General features: G+C 31.2%; 1 protein-coding gene across 1 annotated transcript; it reads left to right on the top strand.

The window, feature by feature from the left end:
* Positions 1-605: 605 nt before the first annotated feature.
* LOC141702523 (uncharacterized) lies at positions 606-8,387 on the top strand. The gene is made up of 6 exons (XM_074506190.1): positions 606-713; positions 921-1,000; positions 5,575-5,848; positions 6,626-6,720; positions 6,824-6,892; positions 7,902-8,387. Exons 1-6 carry the CDS (start codon positions 606-608, stop codon positions 7,963-7,965), a joined length of 690 nt encoding a protein of 229 aa, XP_074362291.1. The 3' UTR covers positions 7,966-8,387.
* Positions 8,388-22,152: the final 13,765 nt, after the last annotated feature.

Below are 22,152 nucleotides of genomic sequence, written 5' to 3' on the forward strand. Positions count from 1 at the left end.
ATCTGGAGGCGAACAGAGTTTCTGTGGAGTCGAGCTGCCAAGATGTTGTTATGTGTTTTTATATGTTTAATTGTTTAAAAAACTTTTGTTTGCACTTGATATTAAATGAGAATGAATATATTTGGTAAATGGTTGATTTCAATTATTATAACTTTAGTAAGGTATAAGCACACATCATTATTACTTGAGTGGTTATGTACTTTTGAGTATATATAGGGATGTGTTTGAGATGACTTACGTGATTGATTAGTTTTAATGCTGTTCTTTGTGATTTTGTCTGTGTTTATGTTAAGCTTTGTCCAGTATTAATTTTAGAATTATAAATATTCTGCTAAGGTTTATGTGTCTTTTTCTAGGCCCTATGTTACTACTTTAAACATGACATTTGTTCGTGAAATCTTTATAGTAGATTAGAGTAATGTTCATGTATGTTTCATAAAAATTTCATGTAAAAGCAATAAATTTCCAATTTAAAAAATCACAGAGTGAGGACTATTTGAACCATTGTCTACTTTCTTTCTTTAGTAGTGCATAGTATAATTTTATATTTGCCTAATTGTATATAACTGATAAATGAATTCTTGTCGTGATGATAGCTATCTCACATGAAGCCCATGTTTACACTTGATGCTCTAAAAGGCCCTCTTAAGCGTGGATTGGACACTTATCATGCCAAGTACATTATGACCAGTTCTGTTGAGCCCGTTCATCACGTTTGTTTGGTGGTATGATCTTCTCTTATCTTTTTGCTCTTCCCGAGGAAGGCGGCCATTGATTGCTCGATTCAGGTATGGGTTGAGTGGTTTTTATTTGGGGTTTTTATTTTTGTTTTTGTTTTGAGATTGGATTATGATGTAAACTTATTGATTTGATGTGATTCTGTTTTTTATTGTGTTTTACGAGTGTATTGTGATGTGTAGAGTGTAGGAGTTGATAAGGGTATAATTTGGGGGAGGAAACCTGATTATTTTGATGTGTCTGTGATTGCGGGTTTCTTAAAGTTTGATTTATTTCATTTATTTATAATTTGTGTTTCTGGTGCTATTTTTGGTTGTGTTTTGTGATTGGATTGAGATGTGTACACTGTCCGATTTGATAAGTGTATAATTTGGGAAGAAAGGGAAAACCGGATTAATTTTCTGTTGTTGTAATTGCTTGTTTGATGTGTAGGATAATGTTACAATGTTGGTTGGTTTGGTGGGATGAACTGAAGTGAAATTAGGGAAAATGCAGAAATGATATTTTTTTACAATGAGTTTGTGAAGGAAATGAGTAGGAAGGAGGAATGATAAATGTTATGTATTGGGTACTTGGTCATTTGTGTTTGTATTTGTTTTTGGTTGTGTTTTGAGATTGGATTCTAATGTGTCGAATGTAGGAGTTGATAAGGGTAGGATTCGGGGGGAGGAAACCCGATTAATATGATGTGGTTGTGATTGCGGATTTGTTGAAGTATGATTTATCACATTTCTTTTGATTTGTATTGCTGGTATTGGTTTAGGTTGTGTTTTGTGAGTTGATTGAGTTATGTAGAATTAGGAGTTGATTAGGTTAGATAGAATTGGAGAGGAAAACCTGAATAATTTTTTGTTCATGTAGTTAACTGTGTAGGATAAAGTTAGCCAGTTCGATTTGATGGTTGGTTTGGGGGAAGAAATTGAGTGAAACCGGGAAAATGCAGGAAATGATTTTTGTGAAGGAAATGAGTAGGAAGGAGGAATGATATATGTTATGTATTGAGTACGTGGTCATTATTATTTGTTTTTGTTTGCATTTTGTGGATTATTTGATATGTGTTTCGTGCTGGTTTAAGCTTGCTTTGAATTGTTTGGTTGATGTAGACTACAAAGTCAGCCACTTTAAATTCATGGTTCGTTTGGTTGTAAGAAGTGTAATAAGATAGTAATGAAATGAAAATGTGTTAACAAAATTGAATATGGATGTGAGAGAGAATAAAATGAAATTAAAATTGGTCCATGTTTTTTTATTAATCTCAACTGTTAAGAGCAAGTTTCTTTAATATGGTTCCAATTTTAAGGCTTAGCCGAGCATTTTTCCTTTTCTGTCCTAACATCAACTTGTTTACAATTGTTGTTACTGTTTTCAATACTGCCATCAATCATGAGTTTTACATCTGTACCGTTGAATCATCAAAAATATTATTTAAAAAAATTATATGGTTCGTCGCGAACAAAACTGATTTGTAGGAGTTGGATGTTTCTTAGATTTTTCTAATCTTGTAATTTTTTCATATGACTAAATTGATATATTTTAACATATGTACGGTTGTATCGTTGAAAAAATCTTTTAAAAAATTATCTAGTTAATCGGGAGCAATTAATGTGTTTTGGGAGTTACACTTTTCCAGAACTTTGAATTCCTCACATACATGATGAATTCAATTTTTTTTTTGTAATTTTTTCCGATGGCTAATATCCATATATATTAACGAGTGTATATCATCGTAAAAATAGTTTAAAAAAAATTTCTAGATTAATCATGAACAAATCTAGGGAGTTAGATTTTTCTAGATTTTTCTGTTCCCCATCATGCAAGATGAATTTGAAACTTTTTTATAATTTTTTTGATGACTAAAATTGATTCATCTTGCTATATTTACGGTCAGATCATCGAAAATAATGATTTAAAAAAATCATCTAGTTAATCAGGGATACATCTCACGTTTGGGAGTTGGACTTTTCCTAGATTTTTCTATTCCTATCATGCAAGATTAATTTAATTTTGTTTTTGTAATTTTTCATGATTACTAAAATTAATATATCTTAACATTCTTATTATTGTATCTTCGAAAAAATTGTTTAAAAGAATTATCTGGTTAATCGAGAAAAAATCTCATATGTTGGAGTTCGACCTTTCCTAGAATTTTCTAATACCGTTTATGCAAGGTGAATTTGAATTTATTTTTAATATTTTCTTCTAACTAAATTTGATATTTTAAAACCTGTATGGTTGGATCGTCAAATAAATCGTTTAAAAATTTATCTAGTTAATCAGGAATAAATCATGTGTTTTGGAGTTAGACTTTTCCTAGATATTTATATTGCTTTCATGCAGGATGAATTTGACTTTTTTTTTAATTTTTCCTTATCGCTCAAATCGATATCTTTACACATGTATGGTTGGTTCATCGAATAAATCATTTTAAAAAAGATTTAGTAATCAGGAACAAATCCGACATTTTGGAGTAACACTTATCCAAAAAATTTCTATTCTTGTCATGCAAGATGGATTTATTTATTTTTTTAATTTTTTATGATTGCTCAAATCGAAATATCTTAACATCCGTATAATTCGATCGGCGAGAAAATCGTTTAAAAGATTTATCCAGTGAATCGGGAACAAATCCCCGGAGTTAAACTTTTCCTAGATTTTTCTATTCTTTGTCATGCAAGATGAATTTAAAACTTTTTACAATTTTTTTGATAACTAAAATCGATATATCTTAACATCTTTATGGCCGGATCATCGAGAAAATCATTAAAAAAAATAATCTGGTTATTCAAGAACAAATCACATGTTTGGGACTTGAACTTTCACTACGCCATAAATGGCCTTCTACCACATAATTACGTGATTTTTCCGTAGATAATGTTGCAGTAGTATATGATAATGTACCATACTGCAACATGTTTTAATTATGTTAGCATAGGTCTCGTAAAGTGTTGCCAATACATATATTAATAAAAAAATTCAATTTTTTATTAAAAAATAAATAAGTAAATGCTAATGTGGCATAGCTGGGTCCCCACACTACTGACGTGGCAGGTGGTCCCTGCTGACGTGGCAGGTTAGTCACCACATGTGGGTCCCACCCTGCTGACGTAGTAGGTGGACCCCTGCTGACGTGGCAGGTGCCCCATGTGGGCCCCACTCTGCTGACGCGGCAGTGGGTCCCTGTTGACGTGGCCGGTGGGTCACACGTGGCCCCACCCTGCTGACGTGGCAGGGGCCTGCCTCACCCTGTTGACGTGGCAGGGGGACCCTGCTGATGTGTCAGGGGTCCCCCATGTGGGCCCCACTCTGCTGACGTGGCAGTGGTCCCCTGCTAACGTGGCAGTGGTGAAGTATTAAATCAAAAATTTTCAGATATTTTGCACTACCAAGGATTTGAACCCAACAAAGTTGAGTGCAAACCACTACACCAAGGAGGACAATGTGTTTTATTCCACATTATTTAAATATACCCTTATAGAAATAATTCATTTTTACTTAAAGTAAAGGCTCTTTTAACTCCTTTCATTTTTTTAAAATAAAATTTTCGACGATCCGTTCATACGGATGTTAAAAACAATCGATTTTAGGTGTGTACCATCATTATTATAATTTTTTATATTTATTTTACAAGATTTTATATCAGTCAAAGTAGTCAAAATAGACCAAGCTTTGTCTGCGCTACTGTCCCGAATGAAGTATCGATGCTTTTAAAATAAAATTTCGACGATCCGTCTGTACGGATGTTAAAAACAGTCGATTTTAGGCGTGTACCATCATTATTATGTTTTTTATATTTATTTTGCGAGATTTTATATCAGTCAAAGCAGTCATAATAGACCAAGGCCTGTTTGCACTGCTGTCCCGAATGAAGTATCGATGCTTTTAAAATAAAATTTCGACGATCCGTCCGTACGACTGTTAAAAACAATTGATTTTAGGCACGTACCATCATTATTAGGTTTTCATATTTATTTTGCGAGATTTTATATCAGTCAAAACAATCATAATAGGCCAATGCATGTTTGCGCTACTGTCCCGAATGAAGTATATATGCTTTTAAAATAAAATTTCGACGATCCGTCCGTACGGATGTTAAAAACAATTTATTTTAGGGGTGTACCATCATTATTAGGTTTTTTTATATTTATTTTGCGAGATTTTATATCAGTCAAAGCAGTTATAATAGACCAAGACCAAGGCCTGTTTGCGTTACTGTCCCGAATGAAGTATCGATGCTTTTAAAATAAAATTTCGACGATTCGTCTGTACGGATGTTAAAAACAATCGATTTTAGGCGCGTACCATCATTATTAAGTTTTTTTATATTTATTTTGCGAGATTTTATATCAGTCAAAGCAGTCTGAATAGACCAAGCCCTCTTTGCGCTACTATCTATTTTAGGGGTGTACCATCATTATCATAATATAACAGTCAAAATAGACTAACCTCCAAAGTGCACTATTTTTTAAATCTGTTATTGATTTTGATTTTAATTATGATATTAATTTTTATTTATGAAAATATCAATAAATATGACAACTTTTTTTTTCTTTCATGTTTTCTTTTTAAAAAAAATATAATATGTTTAAAAAAACTTATACTTTTTAAAATTGTAAGAATAAAAGTAAATTCATATATTTAGATGAAAAATGGAAGATATTCATTTTATTTACATGTAAGTAGGGATTTCTAAAAATATTAAAAATAAATTAATAAATAACATTTTATGAGCTTTGATTTTGTTTTCTTACTCAAGCAAAAACGATACATACTCGGACTTTAACAGCAAAATCAAAATCTAACAAAAAAACGTTATCCAACGGTTCTAAGATGTGCCAGCTCATCGATCCGTGTGAAACCTGGAGTTTCGAGGAGCTATACGCAAAGGCGAGTTCGAGTTCCAGGACCTTTGGTGGTGGCATCAGCGAATTCTAGTAGCTCAAATGGAAAATCTGGAGACCGAAACGCTACGGTGTTGATAGAGAGTACTTTAAAGGAAATGAGAGATGTTGCTCCGATGAGCCATGCGGACTCTAAGACTACAGGTCTAAGCATTCCGAGACGGAGCAGCGGAGACGAAGCAAGATTAACGAGAAGCAAGGTTCTTTTTGAGGTGTCATTTTGTTATTTTTTTCGTATTGATGATTGTGTTTTTGTGGTAATTTGAATTGTGGTTTAATTCCAGGATTATAAAAAGGTTTAGGTAATTGTAATCTCACCTTTGGTGTTCTACATGTTTCTTACTTTACTTTTCTACAATCTTCCCCCATCCAACTACTAGAGGAACGTCGATTGATGATACCTTTCACCTTACTCTGGAATTCAATTCTTGGTTTGATCACCGTTAATATACTTGGTTTCGCAAACAAGACACTTTGATCTGACTTTAGTTATACGTGTATAGTATACATTCACCTTATGTACCATCCTATAGCTTCTGCAGGCCTTCATCAAAATCAAGTGAAAAATTAGAACTTGATCACATCTGGTTCTACATATAATTTTAATTAGCCAACATCAAGAATCAAGATTAAATATGGGTAATTGTTGGGTTTCTTCTGCTTCTTCTTCTGTCAATCAGACTCCATATTCCACAAGCCACATCAGCTCAGGTACCACACAGTTATTCTCTCTGACTTTCTTTTGGCTAATCCATACATGTCTGATGATTCTTATAACAATCTCATAATTATGTAACTCTTGTTTAGTTGTAAAGTCTCTGTCTTTTTTACTTTGGTGTTGATCTTGATCATATTTGGAAGTGTTATAACAATTTAAGATTCTGAATTACAACATGTTAATATGTAATCAACTTTGTTCAGTAGATTCTAGTTGATGATGATTAGATTCCGTGGATTTTTCTTGATTTGCTGTAAATTTTATATTTTAGGAGGTATATCACAGACAATCAGCAACACAACATCTTCAGGAGGCAGCAATGTTTCTGGGAATAGCCAGTTCTCGGCATCAAGTGGAGGGTCAGAGGTGTGTCCTAGTGGTCAGATATTGCCAACTCCTAATTTGAAGGTGTTCACTTAGGCAGAACTAAAGATTGCAAGTTAAATCACTTCTTCCACTTCTGCAACAGTATCAACGAGAGCGTCTTTGGGGAAACAGCTGCTGGAATATCAGTTAAAGAAATACGTCGTCGAGATCCGTATGATTACATTCTTGTTTTTGTTACTACATTATACTCCCTCTGTCCCATCTTAACTGATGTTTGACTCTCCGATACACATATTAAGGTGACAAAAGGTGAAAATTAATTAAAATGAGGCGGAGGGAGTATCTAGTACTGATCTTGTCCAGCCCACTAATACTCATAATATGCAATTTCCTGTTAGATCTTTCTCGTTGCCAGAATTTAGGGACGAGGTTCAAGAAGTTGTCAGGCCAATCCTCAATGCTTACTATAAAGTAAGTCTTACGTTCTTATTAGAAGTTGGGTAGATATTCACATTCTGTCGATTTGTAATCTTGGGTGCACTTATATAATATTTGTTCCCTTAAAAAATAAATAAATGTAATATTTGTTTTTATATATAAAGTGGATAAGGACTGCATTTCTAACATTAATTAGCAACTTTTGCCCTTAATTTTATTCATATATTATTATATCTGTACAAGCACATGTCTGGACATGTGTATATCATACTCATAGTGAACTTTACTTAAAAGGAGATGTCAAATTTCTGAAGAAGTATTGTATCCCTGAAGTAATTGAACGGTGTAGTGCAGAACACAAGGCTTATGCAAGCCAAAATATTGTAGTTGATAACAAGGTAAAATAGACCAAATCCAGATGGATTCTCTTGCTTCGGATGATAGTGTTTTCTTTTCATGTGGTCTGATTTACTTGGTAAATCTTGAGCAGTTTTTTTTAAATGGTCAAATCTTTTGGGTTTTTATTTCTGCATTATTTACATGTCTTTATTCTGAGTTGCGTAATCATTTCTTATCTTAGATGAATACATACGTGAAATTTATGTGATGTAATACTTCTATGAATAAAGCATGAGTATTGTTTTCACACCTTTCTCATCCAAATCTTGTTAAACTGGTGGGACAATCTCATTGTCTTCTATACTACAAGAAAGGCAGTAGTAAGTCGGCCTTTGTGTGTTTAACCAGAGTCTGACAATCTCATTGTCTTCTATACTGAGCAGGAGGATGCTCTGTGATGCCACTTCCAAGGGAAATACGCTTAAAGATTTTGATTGGAGCTGCTAGAGGTCTAACATTCTTACAAGCAGCAGAAAAAAAGATAATATATAGAGACTTCAAAGCCTCAAATATTTTAGTGGATGGGGTAAGTATAAGCAGTACAGTAGGTTGGTTTGTCCGTGCCAACAGGGGCATAGCCAGTAATACCAATTACTCGGTTCAAAAAGTCAGAAAATAAATTCAAGTATATTTAAATAATTAATATATAGATATAATTGCAAGACAAATTGTAATATTAATAATATATAACTAAGTACATCAATTCCATAATTATATTACAAGCAACAGAATGACAAGTTCAAATTAGGCACAGTGACTGCATAATAACATCCATTATATTTCATTTATCTTGCGAATAGAGAATTTGCTAAGCAAGTTACTTTATTAGCATAAATAGATCAATTTGTCTGGGAATCCTGATTACTTTAGATTGTGACCTTTTGCAATATTTGAATATTAGAATCCTGATTAGTTTTTTTACAGTCATTCACCTAACTATTTTTTTCCGATAGTCCCTATAGTTTGCGTATTATTGATTTATGTCATACAACATAGCTAATCAAGTCAGTAACTAATGTCGGTAATCAATTTCAGCATTGTAAGCAGGAATTCAGCGTGGATTGGATCCTGATTCTGATAATCTATCAATTATCATTGAGTCACTTAGTTTGACAGCGGACCTGAAAGAGAGTATTGCATTAGAAAAGGAAAGGATGAGAGTTGTGACTAATAAAAGCCAAGGGGATATAGATCTTACTAACCAGCTGGTTCGTGGCAGAGCAGTAACAAGATTATACAGAAATGGGTAAAATGGACGTCAAATTTGTTAGCACAGCTGAAGAATCTGAAATATGTGCTCTCTCTTTTCCGTGTTGCTAAAGTAGCTTCCAGATTAATTAGTTAAGTTAATTGTGATTCCTGGTGATATTGTATTGTGATTCTGTTGACTTTGATTGGAAAAAAGTTCTATATAGAACTGGGATTTAATGTATGCAGAAAGTATATTTCAAATTTTGTCCATTGTTACCGTGTTACAATAGGTATTAAAAATGTTGCAAATAGGTACTAAAAATTGTTACAAAAGGGCCATGTGTCAAGCTGGACCCACATGTCAGTGGACCCCACATGCCAGTGGGCCCCACATGCCAGTGGGCCCCACCTGTCAGTATCCCACATGTCAGTGGGCCCCACATTTGTCACGTTGCAAAGTGCCACGTGGCAATCCACGTGTCAGTTTGACCCCATTGTTTTTGCCATGTCATTGATTTTTACAACATAATTTTTGGTGTTGCCCTTGATATGAAAATATTGCCTTTGAAGCTTAAGGCAACGCCAAAAATACTAACATCACAAAAGTGTTGCCGTAGAAAATTTTTGTTCTGTTGCAACATTTATTTGGCATGTTGCAACGTTTGTGGAATGATACAGAAGGCCACTTTTGGTGTAGTGTTTTCCTAAATTTTTCTATTCATGACATGTAAGATCAAATTAATTTTTTTTTGTAAATTTTTCGTATGACTAAAACTGATATATCTTATCATCCATATAGTTGGATCATTGAAAAAATCATTTAAAAAAATTATGTGGTTCATCGAGAACAAAATATCATGTGTGGGAGTATTATTACTTTTTTTGAGTTTGATTTGTTCTTTTGGCTAGCTATTATTTTCCAATATTGCAAGAAGAAATATAGTATCCAATAAATTAAACAAATGATTTAACGGAAACATATCAATGCTTTATGCTATTGCTATATTCTTTTGTCAAATAAATAAATACAGTAATTTTAGCCCGGGTCGCTACAAGATCCTGCATCAGCCTCTGCGTGACACCACCATGGAACAATTGAAAGCTACCCAGCCACTCTCATCAAGCATTTCTTCCAACTCTTTCACTCCTTTTGTCTAGCCAAAAACTCAGCCTAGAACAAGAATGAGTTCAAGTTAGTTGGTGAGTTCTCATCAAAAAGATTGTGGACCTCTAACAAAAAGATTGTGGACCATAATTAGTGGTCCTAACTTCTAAGATAAAGTACATTTAAAATTTTGGTTGCCAACTATTCAATCTTTACTCCGCATACTATAGTTACAAATAATATCATCTGAGCACTAATCTTTTTGGGTGGAAAAATTGAATAAAATATGTCAATTTAGACTATAAATTAAAAAAACAACAATATTTTAATCTTGTTTTTGTTGAGGCACCAGGTCTTACATAGATCAGTTTTTGAACATAAGGGTACATCTACAATTTGTAATATGTAAAATGCAAAAATGGTACCGAGTAAATTTTAATATACTACATAATACAAATCCTAGATTTTGGTCGTCCCTGTTTTAGCAATCACAACCTTAAAATTTAAAACTGTGGTCAGTGAACTGTGGTCAGGATGGTCAAAAAAAATTAATCTTCCATTTCATTTAGTGTTGTTTTTAAATGGGACAAAATAAAACGTGTTATAATTTCTTGGATCTTCAAAAAAGGAATACTGAATAGTTAATACCCAATGAAAAATAAATTAATGGATTCAAAACATTTTTTTCAATTCCCAAAAACTTACACTTAGGCCATTAAAACACTAAAAAACACAAACTATAGGATGCTAAAAGAAGATTATTACTTACAGTGGAGTGGTCGACCTTAATTCTTTGGGGAGCATTTTCTTCATTGTTTTGTGGAAAACGTCATGTATCTACGAATGGAAATGAAGAAATATATCAAGTGCCCTTTTACAACGAACAACAAATTATAGATGAAAGAAAGATTACAATGTAAAATGCAAACGAAATCAAGTTAAAAATTAGTGCTTATTCACAAATGTAAAGTATTATTATCATGGTGTATTCACTTCTCTATAAAAAAAATCGAAACAGAAATATGATGACTGAATTTGATTAGAAATTATCCACACTGAGAACAAATACTAAACAATAAATAATTTGCAATCACATTCAAAATTCAAATGAGTCCAAGAACTCAAGCTAAATAATATATATTTATATTACACATTATAATTTCAACAAATGACAAAAATGTATATAAATTAAAGGTAAAATCTTTGTTTCACAATTATTCAAAATTTGACATCTCTATTTTGCTAAATAGGGTCCGATGATCAAGAATAAAGTAATTATCGGTGCCTGCATCTAGAAGATATCAATGTTCAAAGAACTAAGTTGAGCCATCACTTACCAATTTGAATCGAAAAAGTCATGATGGTGAGTATTACATACACCGTTGATGTGGTTGATATAAATTGAGGAAAAATTAGCGAATGGGTTAAAACCAGATATTAAAATTAGTGATATGTGAAGAAACTTAAAAGAAAGCGGGAACTCGCGAAATGGAGAGATGACTACAAAGAATAAGTGATTAAAGAATCTGAGAAACATATACATATATTGAGCATTTTGAAGGGTACAGAATAGTCGAGAACGTACACGAATTGGGCCGACTCAGAAATAAAATATCAATGAACTGTCCTCGCTCTAGATTGGGCCGTAATTGTAATTTTACGAACCTATCCTATAGAATGGAGTTAAAGTTTAACAAAAGCCCAACAATCAAATAAGCACAATTTCTTTTTGATTAATTGCGAAGAGGCCGATAAAACAAATAAACTAAATATTCCAAAAAAATGTATAGAACTTACTCAATTTTGATTATATGAAAAGTACAAAGTGGCAAGTGGGTCATATCCACAACGAGATAGGTTTAGTCAATTTTGACTTAATTACTTTTACATTTGTTCAACACCGAAACACCAAAACGATTTTGTGATGCATATTTTTCTAGGTAAGTATTACAACTAAATCAACACTAAACTAATTACGTTAAATAATGAATATAAAAACCTAGGGCAATTAGGTCTATTATGCTTACAAAATACCTACCTTCTAAGGTAAAGCAACTAAAGTCGGCATATAACTAAGATTTTGTTAATTTGTCTCAAGTATTAAAACTCTAGAAACACGCTTACATATCAATAACTTTTGTTAATTCAACTAATCCGCCAATTAAAGCAATTGTTAATATCTCTCGAGTATTAACCCTCTAAGAATTCCATTATTTATCTCACTCTCACTTCAAATTATGCTAATCATATTTGTGTCTCTAATGAGTAAAATATCCCGATTTATTACTCCTATTTTCATCTAATTAATTCATTATATCTCCCGATTACATAAATTAGTAATGAAAATATAAATAACTCTAATAGCCATAATCAAGCAAATCACATAGAAAATTGTGCTAAAATTATATTGTAAACATGGCTTCCCCTCTTTGCCCTATAAATGACTACTCACTAATAATTACACAAGTTATAAAGCTATGAAAATACAAAAAATAGAATTAATCTAATAAGAACATGTAATCTTCAGTTTTATCACTAGACTAACCATAACTATATAGTGTCTACATGGTATGTATCTCTGATATGTCTAAGACTTATAAAAAAATATGATCCCTATTTTAATTTTACAAATATATTATTATTCTATTAAATTTACAAGTCAGACTTCTTAACCGACTATGATTCTCTAATAAAATTCGTTATTGTCTGGTCTCTCCGGTTTATAGGATGCTCTAATTGGATTCTCATTATTGGACCATCTCCGAAAAATATAACTCATAAGTTTTGTGTGGGCTATAAGATCGTCCCAACCGGAATTCTATAAGTTAAAATAGAGTCCAAACAGTCTATGTAGGCCGCGTAACCCAAAAATTCAAAATTCTTAAACCAACAATCTCAATTAATATAATTAAGAGTTCTATATCTCGTGCATATAAAAAAATCTTTGGATTCATTCCCAGAGCATATAATAAGATTATATAACAACTTTACCTTCCTCTCGTTCTTCCAACATTTTAATCTAGTCCTCTTACTCTGAACTGAATTATCTTTTACAACCTCTGACATATTTTCCTTTCTCTTGTGCTTTATCAACAGCTTTATAAAAGTTCCTTGAGATATTGACCTTATTCCAAAGTCCTTGCATATGTGACTAACTTGAATATATGTATAACGAATCTTTTTTGTATTATTAAATAAAAGATGATTAGGAAATTTATGCGTTGAGTGTTAAATATTAATTATGTGTTGAATTATTCATGTTATTAAATTTTGCTTCGGTTGGATGTGTGATTGTATTATTTTGTGTTTATATTTAGTAAGAATAATAAAGTTTAATTTTCATAAATATCAATATTATTATAAAAATTATTTTAATTGCTTTATAATTTCATTATATATTTATAGGATTTTATTAAATTTAGAAAATAATATTTCATCAAATATTCAGTCTCAAATTATTTTCTGATCGTAATTATTTGTTAGCTCGATGTTAAATTTTTTTTTTTTAAATTCTGAAAATTTTATTTTACTAGTTTTTTATTTCGGGGATTGGGAATTATTTCGATTTGTTTTTATCTGCGAATTGTATCGTTAAAATTAAAACCGGGCATCGAAATTCAGGCTGGGCAGGCGGGAAAAGGATACGTGGGCAGGCGGGAAAAGGATACGTGCCCTGTTTTTTTATTTTTCCTCATTTCTTTTTCTTTTCCTCTCTCTCCTGTAATCTCTCAATATCTCTCTCATTGTCTCTCAATATCTCTCTCATTGTCTCAATTTCTTAATCTCTCTCTATCCTCTATTCTCTGACCATGTCTCTCTAGATAATATGGCACCACCATCTCCCTGTTCATTTTGTTCCATTCAAGGCTCGAGTCGAGTCTATTTCATCTTTCACTCTTTGATACTTGCTTGCTTATATGTACGGGTGTGTGTATTTGTTAGTTGTTTGTGTTGGTAAATATACTTTTGTGTATTTGTTTGTTGTTTGTGTTGGCTTATGGTTAACTTTGTTCTTCGAGTGATATGACCAATGTGATGATTTGGGTAGTTTTATTGTTAGTGAAATTGTCAGATTTGTGTGGTGGAAAAATTTGTTAGACTTGGATGATAATGGATGTACAAACTTAAGCGTGTAAATTCTCTAATAAGGATGTTAGTTTAGGTAATATCTTGGTTTGACTGCGTCTTTGTTGTGTCATTTTTATTTCCGGTCTATATGATAGGTGTAATTGGGTTGAGTTGCATTAGAGATTGGACCTCCTAGAGAACATGGTGTTTGAAGATATTTTATTCTGTAATTGTCCTTATTGTTGTCATGATAATATTGAAATATTAAGATTTGATTTTATGGTTTGCATGTTAAGTGTTTGATGACTTGATTAATAGAGATTATGGGTTTAATTAATTGTTAAATATAAAAAAATACTTTTAAAAACTGTTTTATCAAATTTATTTGTTGTCCTATGTGTTGTAAGTATATCCATTTAATATGGCTAAGGTTTGTTTATTAACCCTTTTGTGTTTTGATTAACTCCCGAGTCAAGATTTTACTCGCGAAAGAACTAGCTTAAAATCATATTTGAGTCAATAGATATGGTCATTTTGGTATAGTGCGTAGTGTTTTTGGACATGGTTTGTTGGCTATATTGACGAATCTGTTCAGGGGATCTAAACACCTTGCTTTCATTTGACATTTTTATTGTAGCTAGGTATCTGATTCAGCTAAGTCTCCACCAAATTCACTATAACAAACCTATTTTTGAATTTATTAAAAATCTGGACGCGGACTGAGTTTTTGTTGAGTCGAGAGCCAAGATGCTTGTTATGTGTTTTTATATGTTTAATTGTTTACAAAGCTTTTGTTTGCACTTGATATTAAATGAGAATGAATATATTTGGTTATTGGTTGATTTCAATTATTATAACTTTAGTAAGGTATAAACACACATCATTATTACTTGAATGATTATGTACTTATGAGTATATATAGCGATGTGTTTGAGATGACTTATATAATTGAGTATTTTTAACGCTGTTCTTTTGTGATTTTGTCCGCGTTTATGTTTTGTTGTGTCCAATATTAATATTAGAATTGTAAATATTCTGGTCAGGTTTATGTGTCTTGTTCTAGGCCCAATTTTACTACTTTAAACTTGGAATTTATTCCTGAAATCTTTATAGTAGATTGGAGTAATGTTCATGAGTGTCTCATAAAAATTTCATATAAAAGCAATAAATTTTAAATATATTAAAAATCACAGAGTGAGGACTATGTGAACCATTGTCTAGTTTCTTTCTATATTAGTGCATAGTATGAGTTTATATTTGCCTAATTGTATATAATTGATAAATGAATTCTTTTTGTGGTTGTAGCTAGCTATTTACGTTAACTTATTTCATGTTTGAACATAGATGATTGTTATGTGTGGTGTGATTATATCTTGGATATGCCGGATAATTATACATTAGCTTATTGGTTTCAGTTTGGATTGGTTTAGGTAGTAAGTCATATATGGTATTTGATTATTAGATTGCTAAAATTGGTTAATCTTGTATAGATGATTAAACATGTAGTAATTCTTCTGAAAGATTTCCTTATATGTTTACTGCAAGTCAATCCAAACTTTCTTATGTGTTTACTGCATGTCAAGGAAGAATTTCCTACTTGTTCAAGTCAAGGTTGCTTTTTACTATATAATTTATTGTTGATTGAGATTGAAAACAGGTGGATAGTCCGATAGATAGAGGAAGTGCTCCGGAATTTTGGTAGAATCCTTATGTGCTTATTTGATAAATGTGAGTGGTGTATAAGGATGATGCGAGTATGTAAATACATGGGACTGTGTACATGCTTAAATACCAACTTTGAATAGTTATATGAATTATATGTTCATTGGCGTGTTATGTGTTTATGTGAATCGCATAGCTCATAAGTACAGGATAATAGTCATTAGTATTAATTAGGAGGTTAATCAAAATATATAAATTGTTCCTTGATGTGGTGATTATCTGTTAATGGATTCAAGATGTGTTTCTTGTATATTATCTACAAAGGGTAGCTTATTGTTGTTTCTAATTATTATGCGATATTATTTAATTTCATCTGCTTCGACAACTAAAGTACCGTGTTACTCTTGGATAATCAACCTATGTGTGTATACAAAGTACATTCAGAAGTAGTTGGATAATGTGGCAAATTGAATAAGGAATAGTTCCTCAAGACAAAGTTATGCAGTGAGATAGTTCGGTAGAGTTTAGTCGGTGTAGAAGTTAGCAGAACTGAGACAAGTCTTTCAATTTATTTTCAAAAGGAAATGTTTATACTTATCAATGCCTTTAATTTCCTTATGCAAGTATTTCTTTCCTATTCATTTCAATCCTGATTGATATTGAAATTGTTCTTTCAATTATGCACATATCTTTATTTTTACCCTGGCTTATATCTATTATTCTCGACTTTTACAGTTACACTATGATTCAATTTAATTATTTGAATTGTTCTGGAGAATCATAGTACTCCCTAATGTATACACTGTGATATTGTTTGTACCTTTGACCCGAGATTTAAATATTTACTTTAAACATGATTTAGAAAATTTAGTGAAGTAATAACTAAGGTTATTACTTATATTTTTAACGATGGTATTATTTTGAAAGAAAAGAACCTTCCCTGAATCATGAACTTGAACTTTGATAAAGCTGTATAAAATTTATAATATGAGTGGTTGCGTAAGCGGCCGAGGCGCCGACCAAGCGTTAAAGTTGGCTACTTTAGCGTGGAATTCCATAATATATGTAGAATTGCATTAAGCTTTGTTTATTGGCTAATGTTTTATGGTGAATCAACTTTAGCTATTGCCCCTTATCGACCCAATATATGTAAATAGTTTTAAAAGTATTGAATCAACCGTTAGTTGACTTTATAATTTTAATTGACTATATTGATAATCCATTATACTTTTTGAGCACATCATTTCGCTCATTCTTGCTTGTCACACCAACTCTTTCACATGCTGATATTAGACCCTAGTGGTGTAAGAGGATTTCACTTTCACTTTTGAGTTGGTTCCTTTCAGTCAAGCTACTAGAGATGTTGGAATTCTGATGAGCTAGAGGTTAACGATCTTAGTTTTTAGGTTGTATTGTGAATAGTACCTATAATGTCAATGTAATTTCATATAGAGAGGTTCATACACTTTCTTTTATTTTGGTTGTAATAGAAAGTTAGACCTAATCGCATACTTAAACGTGAAAAGATCTTGTACATGGGTTCATTTGTAAATATTTATGTTGGTTTGCAAACTGAAATATTTATATTAGTTTGCATTATCCGCGGTCTTTATTTTACTTTTGTTAATATTTTTTTCGCCGTTACAATATGTTAACTCTATTTTCTTGAACTTCAAGAGAAAAAATTTATCTCATCAGTAACTGGTGTTATGTGTTTGAATTTATGAGGTAACACTACAAAAAATGGTAGGTTTAGAGAAATACGACCAAAACCAGTGGTCAGTTTAACCTAGTCAGTGTTGGGTCAAAACAGTAAAAAATGGAGTTGATTTTTGTTGACCACTACTCCCTCCATCCTATCGGAATATTTACGTTCACTATTTGCACGTATTTCGACACATATATAAGTAAAGTTTCATAATATTTTAAAAAAAAATTAAAAAAATATTATGAAATTATACTTTAAACGAGTATTGAAAAGCGTGCTAAAGAGTAATGTAAAGAATCTAGTGGGACTGAGGGAACTAAATATAAATCTAATTTAAATGACAAAAAAATATTAAATTGATTAACAAACAAAGATATATTATATTTCTATTGAGATAATATTTGTAATTACATTAATTTTCACAACACAAGAATCTTCATATTAATAATATTTCCAAACCAAAACCGTAAAGGTTTTAATGCTTAATTTTAAACCGACAACTCTATTAACCAAAAGTGATTTCCACCATGGTCACCCTCTTTCAATGTAATAAGGGGACATCATCTTCCTCGTTGTTATCCTCCCTTCCATGTTAGGTGCAATCATCATCCTCCACTATAAGAAATATTGCTATTGACATAGGCTTAAAATGGATGTTACAAACAATTGGACCAATGTCTTTGCGTGTGATGTTAAATATCATAACCCTTTGAAAATGGTTTTTATCTGATGTTTGTAGCTTTACTGCACACCAGTTTCCTGTACTCTGTTGTTAAATGTTAAAGACATCGATTTTATTAAACAAGCATTGCATCAAAGTATTTTTGACATCAGTTTTTTACAAGCATTGCAATGTTATAATGGATACAAGTACGTTAATTTTTTTTATAAAATTTTGTCAACGATGATTTCTATATTGGTTTAAAATTACAAAGTCATGTCATCATTCTTGGTTGTATACATCATTTTTTAGGTTTATGTCATTAGACTCTCCTAATAAACTCTCCACTACATTAGACTCTCCTAATAAACTCTCCACTACATTAGACTCTCCTAATAATGATGAAAACAAACTCATGACTAAGTCATCTCCTCTACACTAGGATGACAATTTATTTAATTTAAAATAACTAACTAGAACAATAAAATAATTTAACAAGTTTAGATTAATTTTCCAACAATATGTCCCTTAATCTAAATGGTTCTCATGCAATCCTTCCAACCCGTATGGCTTTTAAACTGAGCCCGTATGGCTATTGAACTGAGCCCGTATGGTTATACTTATGACTATAACAAAGCTGGTTCATCATCCTCGATAACTGCCATGTTTACTTCCTCCCTCTTCTCTCTTATGTGTCCCATTTTGACGCATAGTAAACTCAATCAAATCAAGGTAAGTCCGGTGTAAATATAATCATTGGCTAAAGTACAATCTTGAATACTTTCAATTTTATTTGAATAAATTATTATTTCCTTGAAATTACTACTTCGTTCTTGTTTATTGTCTGATTTATCCTTACCTTTCGCTTTTTATGCATCATACAATATTCACACACATAAGTCCATGGTCTTTTGATTGTGGTAAGACTACAAACATGTTGCCCTCCCCACACCTTGCATTAATGGAAATTTACTAGGTATGTTTTGTTTGATTTGTTTTATGTAGGATTGCAAATTCATAATTAGAACAATATATGTCTTCACACCATAACTAAGACTAGGTTGATGTAATTTTGATTTTATTACATTGGTGAATAAGGTTCACAATGATGTATTTTGATACTACAAAAAGTAAATTTAAATGCATTTTTATCATACATAACATGTACATAAACACATATATAATATATCTTAATTAATATTGGAGGTTATTGGTTATTATAATTGTTGTGACTCGTAAAATAATATGTCTTAATGTGTTCAAGTTCGTAAAAATCCTCATATATAAATTAGCCATTTGAAAAAACATTCAACAACATTTGGATGCTACAACCATTCACATGTAATATCATTTATAAGATTATTGCTCACTTTTCATTGGTTATTTTTTATACAAGACGGAGAGAAATATAATATTTGATGTAAAGTTATTATTTTAATATATCATAAAACTCTTTATATATAGTTATAAGAACTAGAAAATATTGCACGATTGATGTCATATAAATAGAATAATCAATGACAAATATATCTCTAATCAAGCAACATTAAAACACAATCAACTAATTATTATTTTAGTTACAATATTAATTCATAATTCCACTACTGTTTCTTGATTAAAAATTAAAACATATTTAGAAATTATAAATCACAATGTATTTTTTATCATCACCAACACCAAGTAGTACTTCTCACCAAATTTAATTTCACATAATATTATCTTGGAGCACTTTTCTAGCTGCTGAAACTCTTGTCTAGAATTTTAAAATAAAATTTTCTCATTGCTGGCATGCTTTATGTGTCATCATTAAAGGGGTTTCATTTTGACAACAAATACCACATGATTTTCACCATGGAAAAAGGGAGAAAATAATTTGACCATTAGATTAGACACCATGTTCAATTTTTCTTTTGAGTTAGAAAGAAATTCTATATTAGATGTAGCCTATTATTTTGTTATTTTGCTAGTGCTGTACAAACTTGTCTCTGATCAATTAATGAATCCCCATATTAAAACATAATTAACTAATTAATAGTTGATTTACCATTTCAAATTATAATTCCAAAGTCACAAATATTAGGAGGTTAGGTGGATGGTAAAAAAATGTGACAAGCCCTATATGTAAAAAATTGTTAATAATAAATTACCCTAGGTCAATATGACAACATTTATTAGTGCAAAAATAAATTTGAAGTGGAAAATAGGATGTCACTTGGATGAATTTCATTGTGGAGATAACTACTAAATTTAAACTATAATACATAACAATTATGTAATATATCTTAATCTTTCTTAATCCTGTGAATTTATACTAGTATTTCTTTATTTTTACCTAATAGATTAAGATTTTTATTAACTTTAAACTTTTATATAATAAATAAAAGGAGTTAAGTAAAGAAGAAGAGACCATATGAGAAAGGACACCCTAAGATTTTCTTTTCCCATGACATTCAAAATTTTAAAATTGTCATAGTGTAGGATAACAAAGAATGCACATGTTAAATTTTGTGGAAATTATATAACCGCCATGAAATTTTCTACTTACATATTGGAAACTTGTTTTTAGGAAAATTGGCAAGCCAAGGTTTTCACAAATGTATATGTATGTTCCCAGTAAATTTGTAAAATATCTACTTTACATTTAGATACTTATATATACTTTCAATTAGATTAGAACGGGAACAAGAAATTGACCCACAATACACTGGAAAATACACAAGACGCTAAATTGGCATGCATTGCAATTAGTACACTACTGGAAAAATGTCAATAAACAATTTTTTTAAAAACTGATGTCTAGGTGGGTGTGGAAAAGTCCCTATTTTTGATGTGAAAGACTACATAACACATTGTTTCTAACTAAATAACTCATATATTACGCATACTAAGACATCAGTAAGTAACCGATGTGTTAAACACATACTCAGACATCCGTTGGTATCCGATATAAAAAATAAGAAACGATGTCAATTGACATAAACAACGTTTCTGTAGATGGAAACGATGTATTAAACCATGTCCATGCTTACTATTTAACTAATATATATAGGCAATTACTCAAATACAAACTAATATTAGAATATAAACTACAAACTAATATTAGAATATAAACTACAAACAATGAGACCAGCACGATTAATCACTTTCCCCTTCGTTTTTAATTTTACTTTTCCCGTTAGTTGGTTAACTTTTTAAAAAAAATAATTTCACCGTATTTTTATTCATCTCCCACTCATCGATTTGCATAGCATATTTGCTATATTTTGACGACAAATCAGTATTTAAACTTACCCGAATTAGTGATTTATCGTCGAAACATATCAAATATGTTATTCATACTGATTATTGGATAAAACATATTTTGACACGTATTATGCACGTTACCTAACAAAACATATCACTGATATCGTGAAATACGATGGTGACCGGAATGTCAAACATAAGCAGCCAAAAGAAGTGTGTGATGGGTGACTTACGTCGAAGTGGACAAGAAAATTATTTCCTAACAAAGCCGACTATCACTACCCCATAGATTGAATACTGCAATCTTGCAATCTTTCAAGCTGGGGTTGCAAAGAAAAGCCTTATAGTAGCCATATAAACAAATATGCAACCCCTCTTTTTAGATGTTGCTATATAGTTACAATGTTTTACCAATATACGAAGATGATTTTTTTATTTAACTAATTAAAAATATTTTACATCGAAATGAATTAATAATTGAAATATAAATTTTATTTATTTTTAAATTTAATAATATTAGTGGACTTATTTACAAAATTATATTAATAAATTGATATTTTACAAAACTTACAAGTGATCGGTCAATCTAAATCTAGATAATGGTTTTGCACGTTAGTTTCTAGTACAAGGTGGCTTCCATCACTACTCGAGTTAGTAAGGCTCAGAAACTTGTTTGGAGTGTCCTAGAAGGAGAACAACCTACCTTCTGGTTTCTTATCATTGTAGTATAAGTTCATAATTGACAGCTTTGAAACAAGTGGATAAATATGAAACTGCATAATAAATGTCTTTTTGTGTGATTTTGTAGTAAGTTGCACATCAAATATCCGGTAGAGGCAAACACTCTTTTCCTTGAAAAGCATAGAGGTTAATAGGTTTTTCTAATATGAATATATGTACATATTTTCTAAGATCCTACTTTAAAAATAACACCTTTATATATTGGCAGATTCCTTGGTGCATAGAGCAGCAACCGCAGAAATGTTACATTTTATA

Source organism: Apium graveolens, unplaced genomic scaffold (genome assembly GCF_009905375.1).
Source record: "Apium graveolens cultivar Ventura unplaced genomic scaffold, ASM990537v1 ctg5264, whole genome shotgun sequence".
Lineage (NCBI taxonomy): Eukaryota > Viridiplantae > Streptophyta > Magnoliopsida > Apiales > Apiaceae > Apium > Apium graveolens.

What these genes read in the sequence shown, in the direction of transcription:
- LOC141702523 (XM_074506190.1), top strand. Translation starts at nt 606, where the DNA reads ATGAAGCCCATGTTTACACTTGATGCTCTAAAAGGCCCTCTTAAGCGT. An exon ending in GAAGCAAGGTTCTTTTTGAG is followed by an intron (nt 5,849 to 6,625) that starts GTGTCATTTTGT and finishes TTTATATTTTAG; the next exon opens with GAGGTATATCACAGACAATC. An exon ending in GAAATACGTCGTCGAGATCC is followed by an intron (nt 6,893 to 7,901) that starts GTATGATTACAT and finishes TATACTGAGCAG; the next exon opens with GAGGATGCTCTGTGATGCCA.